Source organism: Chelonia mydas, chromosome 1 (assembly GCF_015237465.2).
Source record: "Chelonia mydas isolate rCheMyd1 chromosome 1, rCheMyd1.pri.v2, whole genome shotgun sequence".
Classification (NCBI taxonomy): Eukaryota; Metazoa; Chordata; order Testudines; family Cheloniidae; genus Chelonia; species Chelonia mydas.
The window spans coordinates 53,526,972-53,543,179 of record NC_057849.1 but is presented as its reverse complement, the minus strand read 5'-3'; the positions used below and the strand labels follow the sequence as shown (position 1 = coordinate 53,543,179).

The following is a 16,208-nucleotide window of genomic DNA, read 5'->3' as shown; positions in this document are numbered from 1 at the left end:
CTGGAGTCTGGATTTGAAGTTTTTCTGTTGTAATATCGCAACTTTCATGTCTGTAATCGCGTGACCAGAGAGATTGAAGTGTTCTCTGACTGGTTTATGAATGTTATAATTCTTGACATCTGATTTGTGTCCATCTATTCTTTTACGTAGAGACTGTCCAGTTTGACCAATGTACATGGCAGAGGGGCATTGCTGGCACATGATGGCATATATCACAAATTGTATGATAATCAAGGTGGGCCATTTGTGCTGGAAATGGCCCACCTTGATTATCATACACATTGTAAGGAGAGTGATCACTTTAGATAAGCTATTACCAGCAGGAGAGTGGGGTGCGGGGAGAGAAAACCTTTTGTAGTGATAAACACCCATTTTTTCATGATTTGTGTGTATAAAAACAAACATCTTCTGTCTTTTCCACAGTATGCATCCGATGAAGTGAGCTGTAGCTCACGAAAGCTTATGCTCAAATAAATTGATTAGTCTCTAAGGTGCCAGAAGTACTCCTTTTCTTTTTGCGAATACAGACTAACACGGCTGTTACTCTGAAACCTATCCATCCGATGAAGTGAGCTGTAGCTCACGAAAGCTTATGCTCAAATAAATTGGTTAGTCTCTAAGGTGCCACAAGTACTCCTTTTCTTTTTATCTTTTAACAGTTACTCATCCATTAGAGGACCTTCCCTCTTATTCCATAAGAACTTATTCCATAAGAGGGAAGGTCCTCTGCATCATAAGATTTACATATAGGGGAAAAAACTTGTTCAGGGCTTGGAAAAAAACCAGAAGTTAAAAATTTCGAGCATATAAAAATGAGGACACAAGAAACTGTTCTCCAGTCAAGCAAAAGGAGGTTTGGATTGATAACCACCAAGAGGGACTCAAGCAATTTTTCCCTCAAAGGAGAAGTAATACCCAATTTTCTCATGTTCCTTCTTTGGGTTCAATATTTTGAGTCACCCAGGCAGACTGAGAAAGAAGAAATAAGCAGGAAGGAGGAGAAACATCAGACAGCAATAATTAATTTAGCTGTGTCCCTATGCAATGTTAAAGGGTGTTTACCCATTCCAGCGACAGATAGCTGGAGTTGCTGATGGTCTGCCTAATGGGGCCAGAGCTTCTGGGGGTTTCCTCTGTGATATCACCTGCTATCCAGATCTGCCTGCAGCAAAGTAATGGGATCCATCTGTTAGGATGAGTGGTTGCGTCTTAGCAAAAGGATATCCCTCGTGTCTCTATACATGATCCCCCTCGAGTTCAGGATTAAGGCAGGATGGTGTGAGGAATATTGTCTCTGCTCACGCTCTACCTATTCTGTAGAGAGAGAGCTTTGTTCCCCCAAGCAGTCTCTATGTCCCTTGCTATGAGAAAAAAACTCACATGATTTAAAGCAAAACCAACTCTGACAGAATAAAGGATTCTAACAAAGAACTGTAGCTTACCAGGAAGGAAAGTGATGATGGAATCGTCAGTGTTAGGACGTTCTTCAAAGTCCATCATTACCTGGGCTGAACCCTGCCGACTATAGCAGCGCACTGTAGATGTGTAGCGGATATCCCCGCTCCTATATATCATGGCAGAAATCTCTTCATCATTTTCGTTGCCAATGTACATAGGTTCTTTAAACTGCATCTTAGGCACTAGACAGACACATACAAAGGAAGGAATAAAATATCCAGAATGATCAATTCCTAGAGCCACTGCTTTTAAGATAATGGTGTTATGTGCCATGTTATATATGCTTATGATATAGCAGACTCCTCACCAGGTAGCAACTGATTTATTTAGCACATTTCCCACAATTCAAAGAGTGAAATCTTGGCCCGACTGATGTCAATGGAAAAATGTCCACTGACTTCAGTGGGTCCAAGATTTCACCACAATTGCTTTACAGAACTATAAGCTATGGCCCTGATTTTGATCTCACACTGGTATAAATCAGGAATATTACAACTTATGTCTATAAAATTACAACTAGCAAATGTAAAACTAATATAAATGTATTTATCTTCAGGCCTTATGTATATTTTCTACATTCCCCATGGTTTTAGGAAAATAAGTGAGAAATTATAGCCAGCCGAAAGTGTATGTAGACCGGTAAGTGCCCAGAAATTTTATAATGACTACAAGTGGTCAGGAGCCCGATTTTACACCTCATCCAAAAGATCACAACTTCAGCAATATAGTGTTTCCAAACACCATGCCTGGACATTAGTTCCATATGGACTCAGAAGGAAGAATACAATCTATTGCATTGCAAGCATCATTTTTCTTCCTGTGAAAATAATTAATACTTACAATCAGAGACTGAGTCATTGATGAAGATGGTAGCTTTGCTTGGTTCTCCAAGGATAGCATTCATGGGCATTCGCAGCACAAGCTCAAACTTCTCAATTCCTTCTAATACTGGCTGTCCAAGGTCATCCAGAATGATCACACGGAAAGTCTGCATGTTGACTCCAGGGGCAAAATCCAAATTACGACTGATGCCTACGTAGTCTACCCCAGCTACACAAAGAAACAACTGAGTACATTGATGGAACTGTTTTTCACAGCATTTAGTTAAATAAGGGATCTAAAGTCAGGAAGTTGATGATAGTAACTCATAAAAATGTAATTATCTCTTTCTTTTATTGTCAAGAAGTACTTTTTACTTTGTCATTTAAAACTCTCTAGAACTTTTGCAGTCATGCAAAGCAAAAAGCTTCTTACCTAGAAGGGATTTGAAGCAGGCCTGATTCTAACCTCACTTACCATGTTGAAAATCAGGAATAACACCATTTAAGTGAATGGAGCTATACTGATGTAAAACTTTTGTAAGTGAGACGCAAACTATAGTTTGGGACCAACCAAAGCGTTCTGGGAGAAACTATTTAACAGTTTATCCAGTGAGGGAAGACCAAAAACACAGTCTGGCTGTAAACTCCTATAATGCTGTTATGCTTTTCTGGAACTAAAAGGCATTCAATATTTAGGGTGAGGTAAACCCAACAGATCATATAAAATAATAGTTAAGAAATGAAGTAAATGGACATTCTTTCTAGACATCTTAATAATCTCATTTTCCAAGAGAAAGCACAAAAATGTGGAAAGGCATACTAATAATAAACCCAGACTCTAAGTCTTCCTGTCATGGGCATCATAACAAGAAGGCTTATGACAACTAAGAGTATTTTAAAATTATATCAGTAACTAAACACTAATGTCTGTTCATGCTCAATGTAACCATCTAGGAAAAATATCTGGACTCTTCATGACTTCTCCACATCAAAAGAACCCTTTAGCATAAAATGCCATGTTTTAGAAACAGACTAAGTACAGTATGTCTCCGGCTCCAGATACCAATTTAGAACTTGATCCTTTCAGCATGTGGATGAAGGCTCTGAGGGTATGTCTGCATGTGGAGCCGGGGGTATGACTCCCAGCTCACACAGACCTACTCACATTAACTCTCCTGGAGCTGGCACACTAAAAACATTGGTGAGCTGGGCTACCATGGGCAGTGGGTGAGCGGCGGCATGGGCTAGCTGTGCTGAGTACCTACCTACCTACCTACCTAACTGGCCCCCTGGGTATGTACTTGGGGCAACTAGCCTGTGGTGCCACTCACAGCTGCTTGTACTGCCACACCTGCACTACCATTTTTAGTCTGCTAACTCTCCTCGAATTAGCACGAGTGTGTCTGTGAGAGCCGGGAATCATTCCCCTAGCTCCAAGGGTAGACACAGACTAAGTATAATAAGCTGAGGACAGAAAGAACTGCAGGCTGGTGGGCTGGCAAGAACTCTGTGCCTAGCATGTATTGGGAGGCAATGAGCAACTGAATGTGAGAGATAATAGTTTGTGGGAACCACTGGAAGGCTGAAGCTCATAATTTGCCCTTGCTTCCATTTCCGTCTAAGGGCGGCTCTTAAACACGTTTGAATAAGCCCTTACTTCAGGTTAGCAGTAGGAATAACTGCGATATCTAAAAATGGGCTGCGTGCATCTCAAATAGATTATGGGAAGTGCTGAGCAGCTTCAATGTTTAATTAAATTCATGGTAGCTGAGGGCAGCCAGCACCTTCCAGGATAAAGCCCATGGTTTCCATTCGTCAGTTTTCATTTCAACACCTGTCCATGCCCTTTCTCTGTTCCTTATCATGCTCACTTTTCCCCTTACTTACTAGCATGCAGTTCAGTGTGGGCACAGAGGTCTCCTCATACTTCTGAACATCACACACTATGGAGAAGCCTCCGTTCGAAGGTTCAGAGCAAACACCAAGTGTGGCATGGCTAGCTTGTGGCTCTCTGAGCCACTTCTGGGCCTAAACCAGAAGCCTTCAGGACTGAATCCACACTGGATGTACCAGTGCTCCATGTTAAGACATATTAAGGAAAAATGACACAAGAGCGAAATGATCACTCACCCTCTGCAGTTATTGGTTCAGTTTTGCGAGACCTCACTGTAACAGTAGCAGCTTTGGATAAATCAGTTCCAGTTCTCCAGACATACACCTCAACAAAGCCAGCACTCTCATCAACATAGTATTCAACATCTCCAAAGTAGAAGGCTGGTTCTGGTAAAAAGGTTAAAGTAATTTAAAATTATTAAAGTTTGCTCCTTACCAGAGAACCTACTTTTAAGCATATATAAAAAAATTAAAAATAAATAAAAGAGGAAGGATGATCCAGTGGCTAAGGTCAGGGACTCGGCAGTCTAGGGTTCAATTCCCTGTTCCACCTCTGTGATCTTGAGACGTCTCTCTGTCCCTCAGTTCTCCATCTGTAAAATGGGGATGGCAACATTTCTCTACTTCAAAGGGGGACTGTGAGGATGAATACATTAATGATTATAAGGTGCTCAGACAAATGTGAATGTAAGTATGGTAGGCAGACAGAAACAAAAGAAGGAAAACAACATAATGTAGAAAAATATACCAGATGGACTGTCCTCATAAAGCCTGCAAAACACAAACCATAGTTGACCTACCTAGACACTTCAAATTTCTTATAAAACTCCACCTCTTCCACCAAGTCTAAATCTACTGGTCAAATCTAGGTGCAACTCTTTCTTTTTAATTGATCTGCATCTGTTCATGCCTTTGATAAGGTCTTCCTCCTAAGTGATTTTGTTCTTTGTTTTCAGTTTAGCATATTTTATTTACATGCTGTGTTCTTTATGGTGCACATATTTATGGTCCTATAGAAGTAAATAAAATATTAACATAGACTCCATTAGTTGTCATTCATTGTAGACACTTTCATTAGTGTTGGAGAGACCTAATGCTCTTACAGATTCTCCCCTCCACTATATTTAGTCTTGGAAGGATTACATTTTTATTGGTAAATGTTGGTAAACATCCATTTCACCGCACACACACCAACTGATGAAAACATACTTCCATCAATAATTAAAATTTACAGATAGGCAAAGTAAGAAAAATGTTGCTTGAGAACTTATTAGATTTTGACTTAAGGATTTTGACTTTATATATTCTGACATGTGATGTTGACAACTTGTATTTTAAAGATTACAAAAGCTTTATTTTTCTGAATAGCAACATCTACCATCATTAAATAATTGCTGTCTGATCCCACCAGTAATTTGTTGCCACTGTGAAAGTTTAAATAGATAAAAATGGGGAAAAAAACCATGTAAATAAACATTGCTATTATCCATCAAAATTATAAAAAAGTAAAAATTAAACTCTGCCAGTCCTGACTATAATCTACACAGAGAAAAATACATTAAAAATCAGCTAATAACTATGAAAATCATAGCCTATTTATCACTACTTTGACCTTTCATGACCTATCATTGCCAGCCATTTTGCTTCTGCATATCTCCCCAATTCCTTTCTAATACATTTACTTTAATGTGCTACCAACACAAACTGGATTTCATATGTTCTGGGGATGCATTCCACTTAGCACACTAAATCCTAAAAGCCTGCAAAATTTAAAATGGACATCGTGGGGGCTTAAAGAAAAAACACTAGGTATAGTGAGTCTTTTCTTAAGCTATCTCAAAATGGGGGGGAGGGGGAGAGGGCGCAATCCACCCAGAGTGCCCACAATTTGGAACGTACATTTGTTCCAATGGTAAAACATTCAGACATGCTTATCTGACTGTAAATCAGTGTCTTTTTTTTATTTAAAAGCTCCAAGGAAATCAAATAAAAATCTATGCCAATGCAACCTTGTGGCTAAGATTTTTACAAGTGCACAAGTCAATAAATTAAATGTTATGATACCTCTATCCATCTTACACGTAGGGCAGTGAGTCAAAACAACATAGAATAAAACAGAATTCTATGACAGGGTTATGGTTGGTGTGGGAATCAGAACATTTTTCACTTTGGTGCGTGTGAAACGTCAACCATAACACTGCCCTTGATACCAATCATAAGGGCTTACTACATTTTTCTATTTTGTTCTTAAATAAAATACTACATATTCCAACTTGATTTTTAAAAACCACAGTGGGTATGTCTACACGGCAAAAAAAACCCCACCAAAACCAACAACCACCCACTTGCAGCAAGTCTCAGAGTTGGGGTCAACTGACTGCGCGTTGCAGGGCTCAAGTTGAGGGGCTAAAAATAGCTGTGTAGATGTTCCCACCTGGGCTCTGAAACCTGGTGAGAGAGGTGGATCTCAGAGCCCCATCTCCAGCCCAAGCGGGAACATCTGCATGGCTATTTTTAGCATTGCAGCGCAAGCCCTAAAAGCCTGTGGCAATTGACCTGGGCTCCGAGAGTCGCTTCTGCAGTGTTTTTTTTTTTTTTTGCTGTCTAGACCCACCATGTGTGTCTGGACCTAAGTTCCCTCTAAGCTGCATGGGCGCGCAGCTGCCTACTAAGCGCAGCACAGGTGCTCAGGGCTGCGGCAGGGAGAGATGCCTCTCCCCTAGCCCCGGACCTGCCACGGATGGGGGACAGGCACCCTTCCCCCAGCACCGAACCTGATGCTGCCAGGGGACAGACACCCTTCCCCCAGCCCTGAACCTGCCGCAGGTGGGAGACAGCTGCCTCTGCCTTGGCCCCGACCCAGCCCAGCCCCAAACCTGCCGCTGCTGGGGGACAGGTGCCCCTCCCCTGGCTCTGACCGAGCCTGGCCATGAACCTGCTGTGGGTGAGGGACAGGCGCCTCTCCCGCAGCCCCAACCCAGCCCAGCATCTGCTGCGGCCGGTGGACAGCCACCCTCCCCCCAGCCCAGGTGCTGCTGCCGGGAGAGAGGGGGAAGGGAGTCCTCTCTCCCCACCATAGCCCCAGGAGGAGGAGCCCCGCTGCACCCCAAACCCTTCATCCCCATCCTTGGCCCCACCCCAGAACCCGCACCCCCAGACAGAGCCCTCACCCCCCCACCCCATCCCTCTGCCCCACTCCAGAGCCCAAACCCAAAGCCGGAGCCCTCACAACCCTATATCCCAACCCTCTGCCCCAGTCCTGAGCCCCTTCCCACACTCCAAATCCCTTGCCCCCCCCCCCCACATGAGTTTTTTTATGTGCACCAATATGGAGCTAATGTGTCACACATCACCTCCTATTGGTGCACATAACAAAATTAATTCGGCACATGGGTGGGAAAAATTAGAGGTAACACTGGACATGATCTATTCTCTGATTTAGGTCCTCACTCAACAAAGGACATAAGTGCTTAACTTTAAGCATACGAACAGGAGCAGCAAACGGGGGAGTTTTGAGTTCTCCAAGTGAAGGAGGAGCGACTACATGACCCTGGGAGTGAGTTTGCTGTCTATTTGTTGTGTGCTTGCTGCTTGCCTGAAGTTTATAGTGTGGTCTGGTTGGGGGTGTATGTGCTGGGCCTAGCGGCCAGGCAGGCAAGGCCAAGAGCTTCCTAAGAAGGATATAGCCTGCCAACCTTTGATCTTAGTTCAGCTTTTCAGGGAGAACAGGGATTTAAAAAGTCAGTTCATAAGCAACCAGAAGAGCTTGCGAACAGGAGCAGCAAGCAGGGGAGTTTTGCAAGGAACTTTAGAGAGGGAACGTGAAAGCCAGATACACCTAACATTCTCTAAGCTCAGGCCAATAAACAGCCCATCCCTCAAAAAACAAACAAACAAAAAGCTGCAAGAATAAAAATGTCAGCAGAAATCCAGTGCAGAGTGGGGGGCAATCCAGTTAATTGCACTGAATGCAGCATATACGATTACCTGCCTTGTGGGCAGGTGGCGTACGTGGGCATTCAGTGTAAGCAACTCATGGTACAGTCTTTTGAGACCAGAGTGGCTGAACTACAGGAGCTAGGGGAGACAGAGAGACTTTCCAGGACACAGGAGAGCAGTCCCACCCACACTCTTGACAGCCTCTGTGCTGTTGAGGAGGATGAAAATCTTGGGAAAGGAGAATAAGAAAAGGGAGTGGAGGGAAATGGTCCCAGAGTTGGGAACATCCTTCCAGATGATGTCACGGTGTCCTCTCGCATTAAGGATACCTCTCTGAGGGAGAGGACCCCAGTTATTAGGAAGAGTCCAGTAACAGTAATGGGGAATATGATTATTAGAAATATAGATAGTTGGTTTCAGAATAGCAGCCGTGTTAGTCTGTATCCGCAAAAAGAAAAGGAGGACTTGTGGCACCTTAGAGACTAACAAATTTATTTGAGCATAAGCTTTCGTGAGCTACAGCTCACTTCATTGGATGCATCCAATGAAGTGAGCTGTAGCTCACGAAAGCTTATGCTCAAATAAATTTGTTAGTCTCTAAAGTGCCACACATCCTCCTTTTCTTTTTATAGATAGTTGGGTTTGTGATGACCAGGAGAACTGCATAGTGACTTGTCTGCTGGGTGTGAGAGTTGTGGATCTCTCGAGGCATCTAGCCAGATTTATGTTCAGCGCTGGGGAAGAGCCCATGATGATGGTACATGTAGGTACCAATAACATGGGGAAAGGTAGGAGAGAAGTCCTGGAAGGCAAATTTAGTCTGCGAGGTAAGAGATTGAAGTCCAGGACCTCCATGGTAGCTTTCTCTGAAATGCTTCCAGTTTCACAATGGGTCTCAATGTGTGGATAAGATGATGGTGTAGGGAGGAGGGTTTTAGGTTTATTAGGAACTGAGCACTCCATCTAAACCATCTAAACCAAAAGGGACCCAGATTGCTGGCATGTAAAATTAAAGAAGGTCATAGAGGAGTTTTTCAATTAAGGGCTGGGGAAAGACGAGAGATGCGGAGGAGGACATAGTTTGGACAGAGACATCGCTTAGGGAGGATATCCTAGTGAACAGGAGAGGATAGAAGTTGATAAAATACAGATAGGAGCTGAAAAGAAACAGTCAAATGGAAAAAAGAGTCCCATTCAATTACATTACTTGAAGGCAGACAACTAAATATTGACAAATTTGATAAGTGCTTGAAATTTATAAATGCTAGAAATTGAAATACTAAGATGGGTGACTTTGAGTGCCTGGTATTAAATGAGGATATTGATAGAATAGGCATCACAGAAACTTGGTGGAATGATGATAATCAATGGGACACGGTAATACCAGGGTACAAAATATACAGGAATGACAGAGGCAGTTGTGCCGGTTGGGAAGTGGCACTATATGTAAAAGAAAGCATAGAGTAAAACAGAGTAAAAATCTTAAATGAATCAAACTATACCACAAAATCTGTACAGATAGAAATTCCATGCTTGAATAATAAGAGTATAGCAGTAGGAATATACTACCGACCACCTGACCAGGATGGTGACAGTGATAGTAAAATACTCAGAGAGCTTAGAAAAATCTATAAAAATAGAAAATTCAATAATAATAGGGGATTTCAATTGTCCCCATATTGACTGGATACATGTCACCTCAGAATGGGATGCAGAGATAAAATTTCTAGACACCACTCATGACTGCTTCTTGGAGCAGGTATTCTGAGGTGAGACTAGCTGAACGGCTTGGTAATAATGACCATAATGTAATTAAATTTAACATCCTTGTGTGTGGAAGAATACCAAAGAAGCCCGCCATAGTAGCATTTAACTTCAAAAAGGGCACCAATACAAAAATGAGGAAGCTAGTTAAATAGAAATTAAAAGGAACAGTCACAAAAGTGAAATACCTGCAAGCCGCATTAACACTTTTTTAAAAACACCAAAATAGAGTCTCAAATTAAATGTATACCTCAAACAAAAAATATAGTAAGAGGATCAAAAAATGCTACCAGGGCTAAAGAACAGAGTAAAACAGGCAATTAGAAGCAAAAAGGTATCCTTTAAAAAGTTGGAAGTCAAATCCTAAAGAGGAAAATAGAAAGGAGCATAAATATTGGCAAGTCAAGTGTAAAAGTATGATCAGGCAGGTCAAATAAGAAATTGAAGAGCAAGTAGCAAAAGACACAAAAACTAATGTTGAAATTTTTTTTAAGTACACCACAAGGGCAAGAGGGCAGAGTGGGGTGAGAGAAATGAGAAAAGAGGGGTGGGGTGGAGAGAAGAGACAGTGGGGAAGGAAGGGGGTGGGATAGTATTTTTTGGTGCACAATTCCCTCAGCAGTAAACTCCCTACACACCTTCTTGATTTGGATCTGTCCAAACGCAGTGTAGGAGGACAGTACCTGCCTTGAAAAGTTTAGACTCTAATTTAAAACCAGATGCAGTATTGTGTATAAAAAAGAGCAGGAAGCAGCACAAGGGATACAGAAAGTACACATATATGATTAGAAATTATTGAAACCTACATTTTACTATCCTGCATACAATTCCCTACCCTGAGGGTAACAAGCAACGAAAGAATGAAACCTCACTGAACCATCAGTAGGAGAGCAGCTCTCTTCTTTCAGCAAGCATAATAAAGCATTTTTTAAAACCTATATGAGGGGTTCCTGGTATAGTTTATGTTAATGTAAAATTACATTGTGTGTATTTGTTTACATACTTTGGGCCAACAGGAGATAAATCTGCACATCACACATCTCACTCCCTTCCTGCACTTTCAACTCTAGGTACCAGTGTGTATGAGAGTGTGTACAGAGGAATGGGTTATCTTATTAACCTTATTCATAGCTGGACCTTGGGCACTAGCCAATACATTCCTTGCATTTCTCCCTTCAGTGCAAGCAGACAAGGGTGAAGATAGAAAATGAGACCTTAAATAGGGTTTCAATGCAGAATTCTGTTATCCAGACCAGATCGGAACATGATGCAGCTTTGTGAACTGCTTTGTGAACGGTTGTCCCACTAAGTATGGGGACAAAACCCTCAATCTGATTTCCCACAGTTAACATTTAGACTGAAATCAATATTATTTCCCATTCCGAACTATTTGAGTACTGTCCTTATTTTAACATTTTAAACCCCTCAGATTACAAGAAAGAACTGCAAAAAACAGAGGAGGGGGCAAGTTATCACATTTAACAGTGATATATTTATCTGCATATAGTGCCACAAAGAAAAATGCTTTGCACCTAAATACACTGTATTGCTAAGGGCTGGGAGCCCTACAGCTATCTCTAAGGGGAGAATCTGGTGTCCAGAGTCAGCACTGCCAGTGATTTTGTGACCTTGGGCAAATCACTTTATCTCTGTGCATCGGTTTCAGGATAATACTCCTCACCTTCCACAGCAGTTAGAATATATAAAGTGTTATACAAATACTTTTTAGTGTATTATTAACATTAGAGGCTTTCATAGTAAAACCCTCACTACATTAATTTTTCATGATTTGCCTAGTGGAATTATTTCAGAATCGCAAGGCTTCAGTATACTAAATCTGCTGCAAAATATCACGGCAGTATATGACCACTAGGATTTAGCGAACATCTAAAGAAGAACAAATGGCTCCACGTTCTAAATACGGTGCTGTACTATCCCACACAGGACATTTCAGATCAAACCCTGAATTTAGTTTTCAACTCCCTGAGAGCAAAGAATAGCACAAAGCCAGTGCATAGGGAAAAATCCATTGTGCTATTAAGGAATTCTCAGTGCATGATTAGAAGTCACATTAATTTATGCCCTCCCAGCTGGAGGAGAATTGTGGCAACATGTGATGTGTGTACAGGGAGGGCTGAGGTTACATGAAGGAGGGAAAAACTAAGCCTCTAATGGCAGGCAGGCAGGTGAAGGCCAGATCCATTAAATTTCATGACCAAATCCATTAAATTTCATGAGAGAGAGTGTGTAAGCAAGCATGAGAATGACTCGGTTGCCTCGGGGTTAAAGCTACAGCAGTGGTTGGGATGTGTGAGACACAGGATCCAGTTCACCTGCTCCAGTGATTTTTTTTAAAATTATCTATGCACAGTGGAACAGGTTCAACAGGAGAGACTGAGGGAGCCCCACATCATAATATCCCACAGCCCAGTGGCTAAGGAGTTCACCTGAGAGGTGTTGTTCCCTGTTCAAATCCCTTCTCCCCCTTAGAAGGAAGCGGAACTTGAAGCAGAGGTCGCCCACATCCCAGATGAGTATCCTAACCCCTGGGCTACAAATTGTAAAAGCTCGCCTGCAGGGGCCTGATCCAGCAGGCACATTCTGAGTATGCTTACCAGATTGGGCCCTGCAGGCGAGTTAGGTGGAATTCTGCCAGTTAGCGAATCACCTTGGGCTCGGGCTCCACTGCCCGGTGTGGGGCTGCAGTGTGCATGCACAGAAACACAGACTTGTGGGAACTTCTACTGCAAAAACATAGGTGCTGATCCCATTTAGGTGCCCACCGGGTGCCGTGGCTGCTGAGCAGGGGCCTGATTCTGGGATTTAGGTGCCTTTTGTGAATCTAGCCCTTAGTGTCTTTTACAAAAACAGCAGAGGACACTGTGCCACTAACCCTAATGAAATTATCATCATTAGGAACTGTTCAAAACTATAGTAAATAGAGAGAGCCCCTTTCATCTGTGGTGTGACTTGACTTCCTAACGAGGAGACATACCTAGGATAAACCAAAATTTTCTGATTAACCAAGGGGCTTTCCCCTCCCCACAATTTTCAGATTCAGTTCAGGTTAAACCGTCCCCCACAGATTTTTCAGAACTGCCAGCGAACCAAAAAATCATTTATTTGCCCAGCTCTAGTTAGTAGAGTCAGGGCTCGGGCATTTCTAGCAACACATCCTCAAGCTCTGATTAGAGGAACGTTTCAGGACAAGATGCTGGAAATACTAGCTTTGTCAACCTGGATGCCTGCCTAGTTAAAGCTACAGCACTGCTGAAAAACAGGCACTAAATTTGCTACTGCAGCGACAGGCCCACAGAGAACCACATTACTGCAGTAAGTTAGCTAGCCTCATATTCAGGAATGACTGTCACACATTTTGAGACACGTATCTGCAATAGCAGACACATTCTTCATGGTTACTCATCCTAGGAACCAAATCTTTACTACTGTTTTGTAGTTAATTTCCTGTAAGTCCTTTTAGGAGCTCCCTGGGGAAGCAGCAAAGCCAAGATACAAACAGGCAGGCATTGTGTTTCACACATCATGGTTGGAAAACATGCTGCCCCATGATTGGGGGCTCACTTATGGCAGATCTTTAATCTAGTAATCAGTCTGAATAGAGAGCATTGCAAATTTAATGACTTCTCTTTCAGAAATAAGAGAAAGCCTTTCATGTAGCGAACACAGATTGAAGACTGCAGATTTCGCTGGCATACAGTTAGAGTAATTAGAGGAGAGCGGATCGGAACTTAATTCCCAATGACCTCTGATAAGGAAATTAAATCTATGTTTTGTCCTTGCATCCAGCAGAATGGAAAGCATATATTAATTAGAACATTAACCAGCACTCAAGCAGGAAAATTAGACAAACTTTTGAAGCTGTCAAAAGCACATCCACACTTGATCATATCTCGTAAAGGTAACAGGTATAAAAAGAAATCAATGCAAATATCCATTTCAATGGACCTTTCTGCCTCTAAAACAACATTAACAGCTACCATAGAGAGATGAAGTATGACCAACCACAATGGGCAATGAAAAGAAACATGCTACTTTTGCAAGATATGTGCAGCGCTTTGCCTGATTCTTGGCTTGCAATGCATGATGATGCACAAGCCAGAAAGAAGACAGCTTTACTCTTGAATCCCAGGGCAAGATTGCACAGCCAGCAATAAACTGAGCAGACTTCTTATAGAAATAACTGAGACACAAACATGGAATTGCATTCAGGGTTTTTTGCCGTAACTTCTCAGTCTAACTACACTGAAATGAAGAGGGGTTTAGTTTTATTATTATTTATTTGTATTGAGGTACTAGCTCGGAGGCCCAGTGATGGACCAGGACCCAACTGTGCTAGGCCCTGTACAAACACAGGACAAAAAGATGGTCCCTGCCCCAAAGAGCTTACAATCTAAAGTCAAATGTTTTGATGTCAGGGTAGCCTGCATGCCAGATCCCATATACACTAATATACACTTACAGAATATGCTCAGGAGATTTCAAATATTAGTAAAAAGAACTACATTGACTCCCTGCCCCCCCCCCCTTCAAATGATGCATACTTCCTGAGTAAACTTTCCCTCAAGGTCTCTGAGGTGGGGATGTGAGGTTTGCCAACTCACTTTCTGAGAATCCATTGTTCTGGACTGTTTTGTAAAATACTATTTTCACTGACCTACATGATTTATAGAGGGGAAGAATAATAAAGGGGAAAATTTTCTGGTAGCTCTAATATGCGAGTATAAACATGAGGTAGCCGCATAAGCAGTAGATGGAGTAACTATTTACATCTGGACAATGTGTGCTGTGGATTATTGACTAAACCTTTTAAATTGGTATTCATGTTGTTTCTGACTACAGGCTTGAGGCCCTCTTGTTTCTTTGCAGGCTAAACAGGGTGGAATTGGCAGGTAGAAATTGTTTACTAAGATTTTATGATACTTGTGTGGAAATGTGAATTTATTAGACTAATGTTAATAAGGATAAACATCTATATAATTTAAATAATTATAGTTTCTCAGTTCATGTATGTTAATAAGGACAAAAATAAAAAGTTTAAAAAGAAATCTATGTTCACTAAAGAAAGTTTACATTAGCAAGAAGTACTTTTACCTTTGAAAGTAGGTAGCACCATTACACAGCTATTTGCACTTACTTGAAATTACACAAGTGACTGAGCTTGCAGTTAGTACACTGAATTTAATTTGCCAAGTCATTTTTTTGTTATTGAGTGGTATAGAAGCAGGGGTCAAGATTACATGCAGAGCACAATTCTGGACTGGATACCCCTTGTGAAAATGCCAATCGTTTTTCATTTGATGTGATCAAAACTGATTACTTTCCAACCGCATATGCTGCAATCTTAACAGTTTAGTCATCTCAGCATTGTTGTCATAACTTTCACAATAAAAAAATAAATTAATCTTGCAATCAAAATTACTAGCTGCAGTTAAAATTCCACATATAGTATCTCAAGCAAATAATATCAGCATTTACATTTGTCTCCCGTAGCTCACATCTCTCCTCTACCTTACAGTGCTTTTTTTTAAAAAAAGAAAGATTATTCAGTATCGTGCGTAAAAGTGCAAACAATCTTAAAGTCTGCATTAATTTATAGATTTCAATTCTATCTTTTAAGAAATATACACAGAATTTTGTGAACTACAAAGGTAGTTGTATACATTAATTGGGCTGATTTGCTGGGAATAGGACCCAATGAATGCTATAAATAAACATGTTTCAGAGTGGTAGTTGCGTTAGTCTGCATCAGCAAAAACAACGAGGAGTCTTGTGGCACCTTACATACTAAGAAATGTATTTGGGCATAAGCTTTTGTGGGCTAAAACCCACTTCAAAACATGTCATATAAAAATCTAGTTTTAAGTGATTTATGATGTATACTACCACATACATGAAGATCTTTGTTTTACTACCTTATCCTTTACATTAAAGTGTATGCATTCTTGGTCTTCCTAATTGCTCGTGCTGCTCTGAACCCAATAAAAGCAAAGCACGCATTCTGAGTGCTACACAAATTATTTGCACCCAACATAAACAAACAATAAAGAAAGCTACACAGGCAACATGTCAATTCGGAGTGTTCTAACATTCATGTCAAATATGACATGCATCCAGTCTCTGCATAGCTGGGAAATTAGAGTGCTGAGGTTGGTGCACAGGTGCTGCAAGATCAGACAGTAAGCTTTGCTTTATTAAAAGTGCAACAGACTTGGTTAGATAAATCCTGGTGGACCAACCCTGATGGCAATAGAGCAGGGGTAGGCAACCTATAGCATTCCGTGCCAAAGGCAGCACGCGAGCTGATTTTCAGTG

The 16,208-nt window shown here is 41.4% G+C and overlaps 1 protein-coding gene across 1 annotated transcript in view; it reads right to left on the bottom strand.

Moving 5' to 3' along the window:
• Positions 1-16,208, bottom strand: part of FREM2 (FRAS1 related extracellular matrix 2) — a 213,178-nt gene that overhangs the window by 61,566 nt on the left and 135,404 nt on the right. Inside the window, exons 7-9 of the mRNA XM_037892762.2 lie at positions 4,410-4,559; positions 2,299-2,508; positions 1,443-1,640 (exon numbers count right to left, since the gene is read on the bottom strand). Of these exons, the coding sequence (XP_037748690.1) occupies positions 1,443-1,640; positions 2,299-2,508; positions 4,410-4,559 (558 nt within the window). The remainder of the gene's footprint in view (positions 1-1,442; positions 1,641-2,298; positions 2,509-4,409; positions 4,560-16,208) is intronic.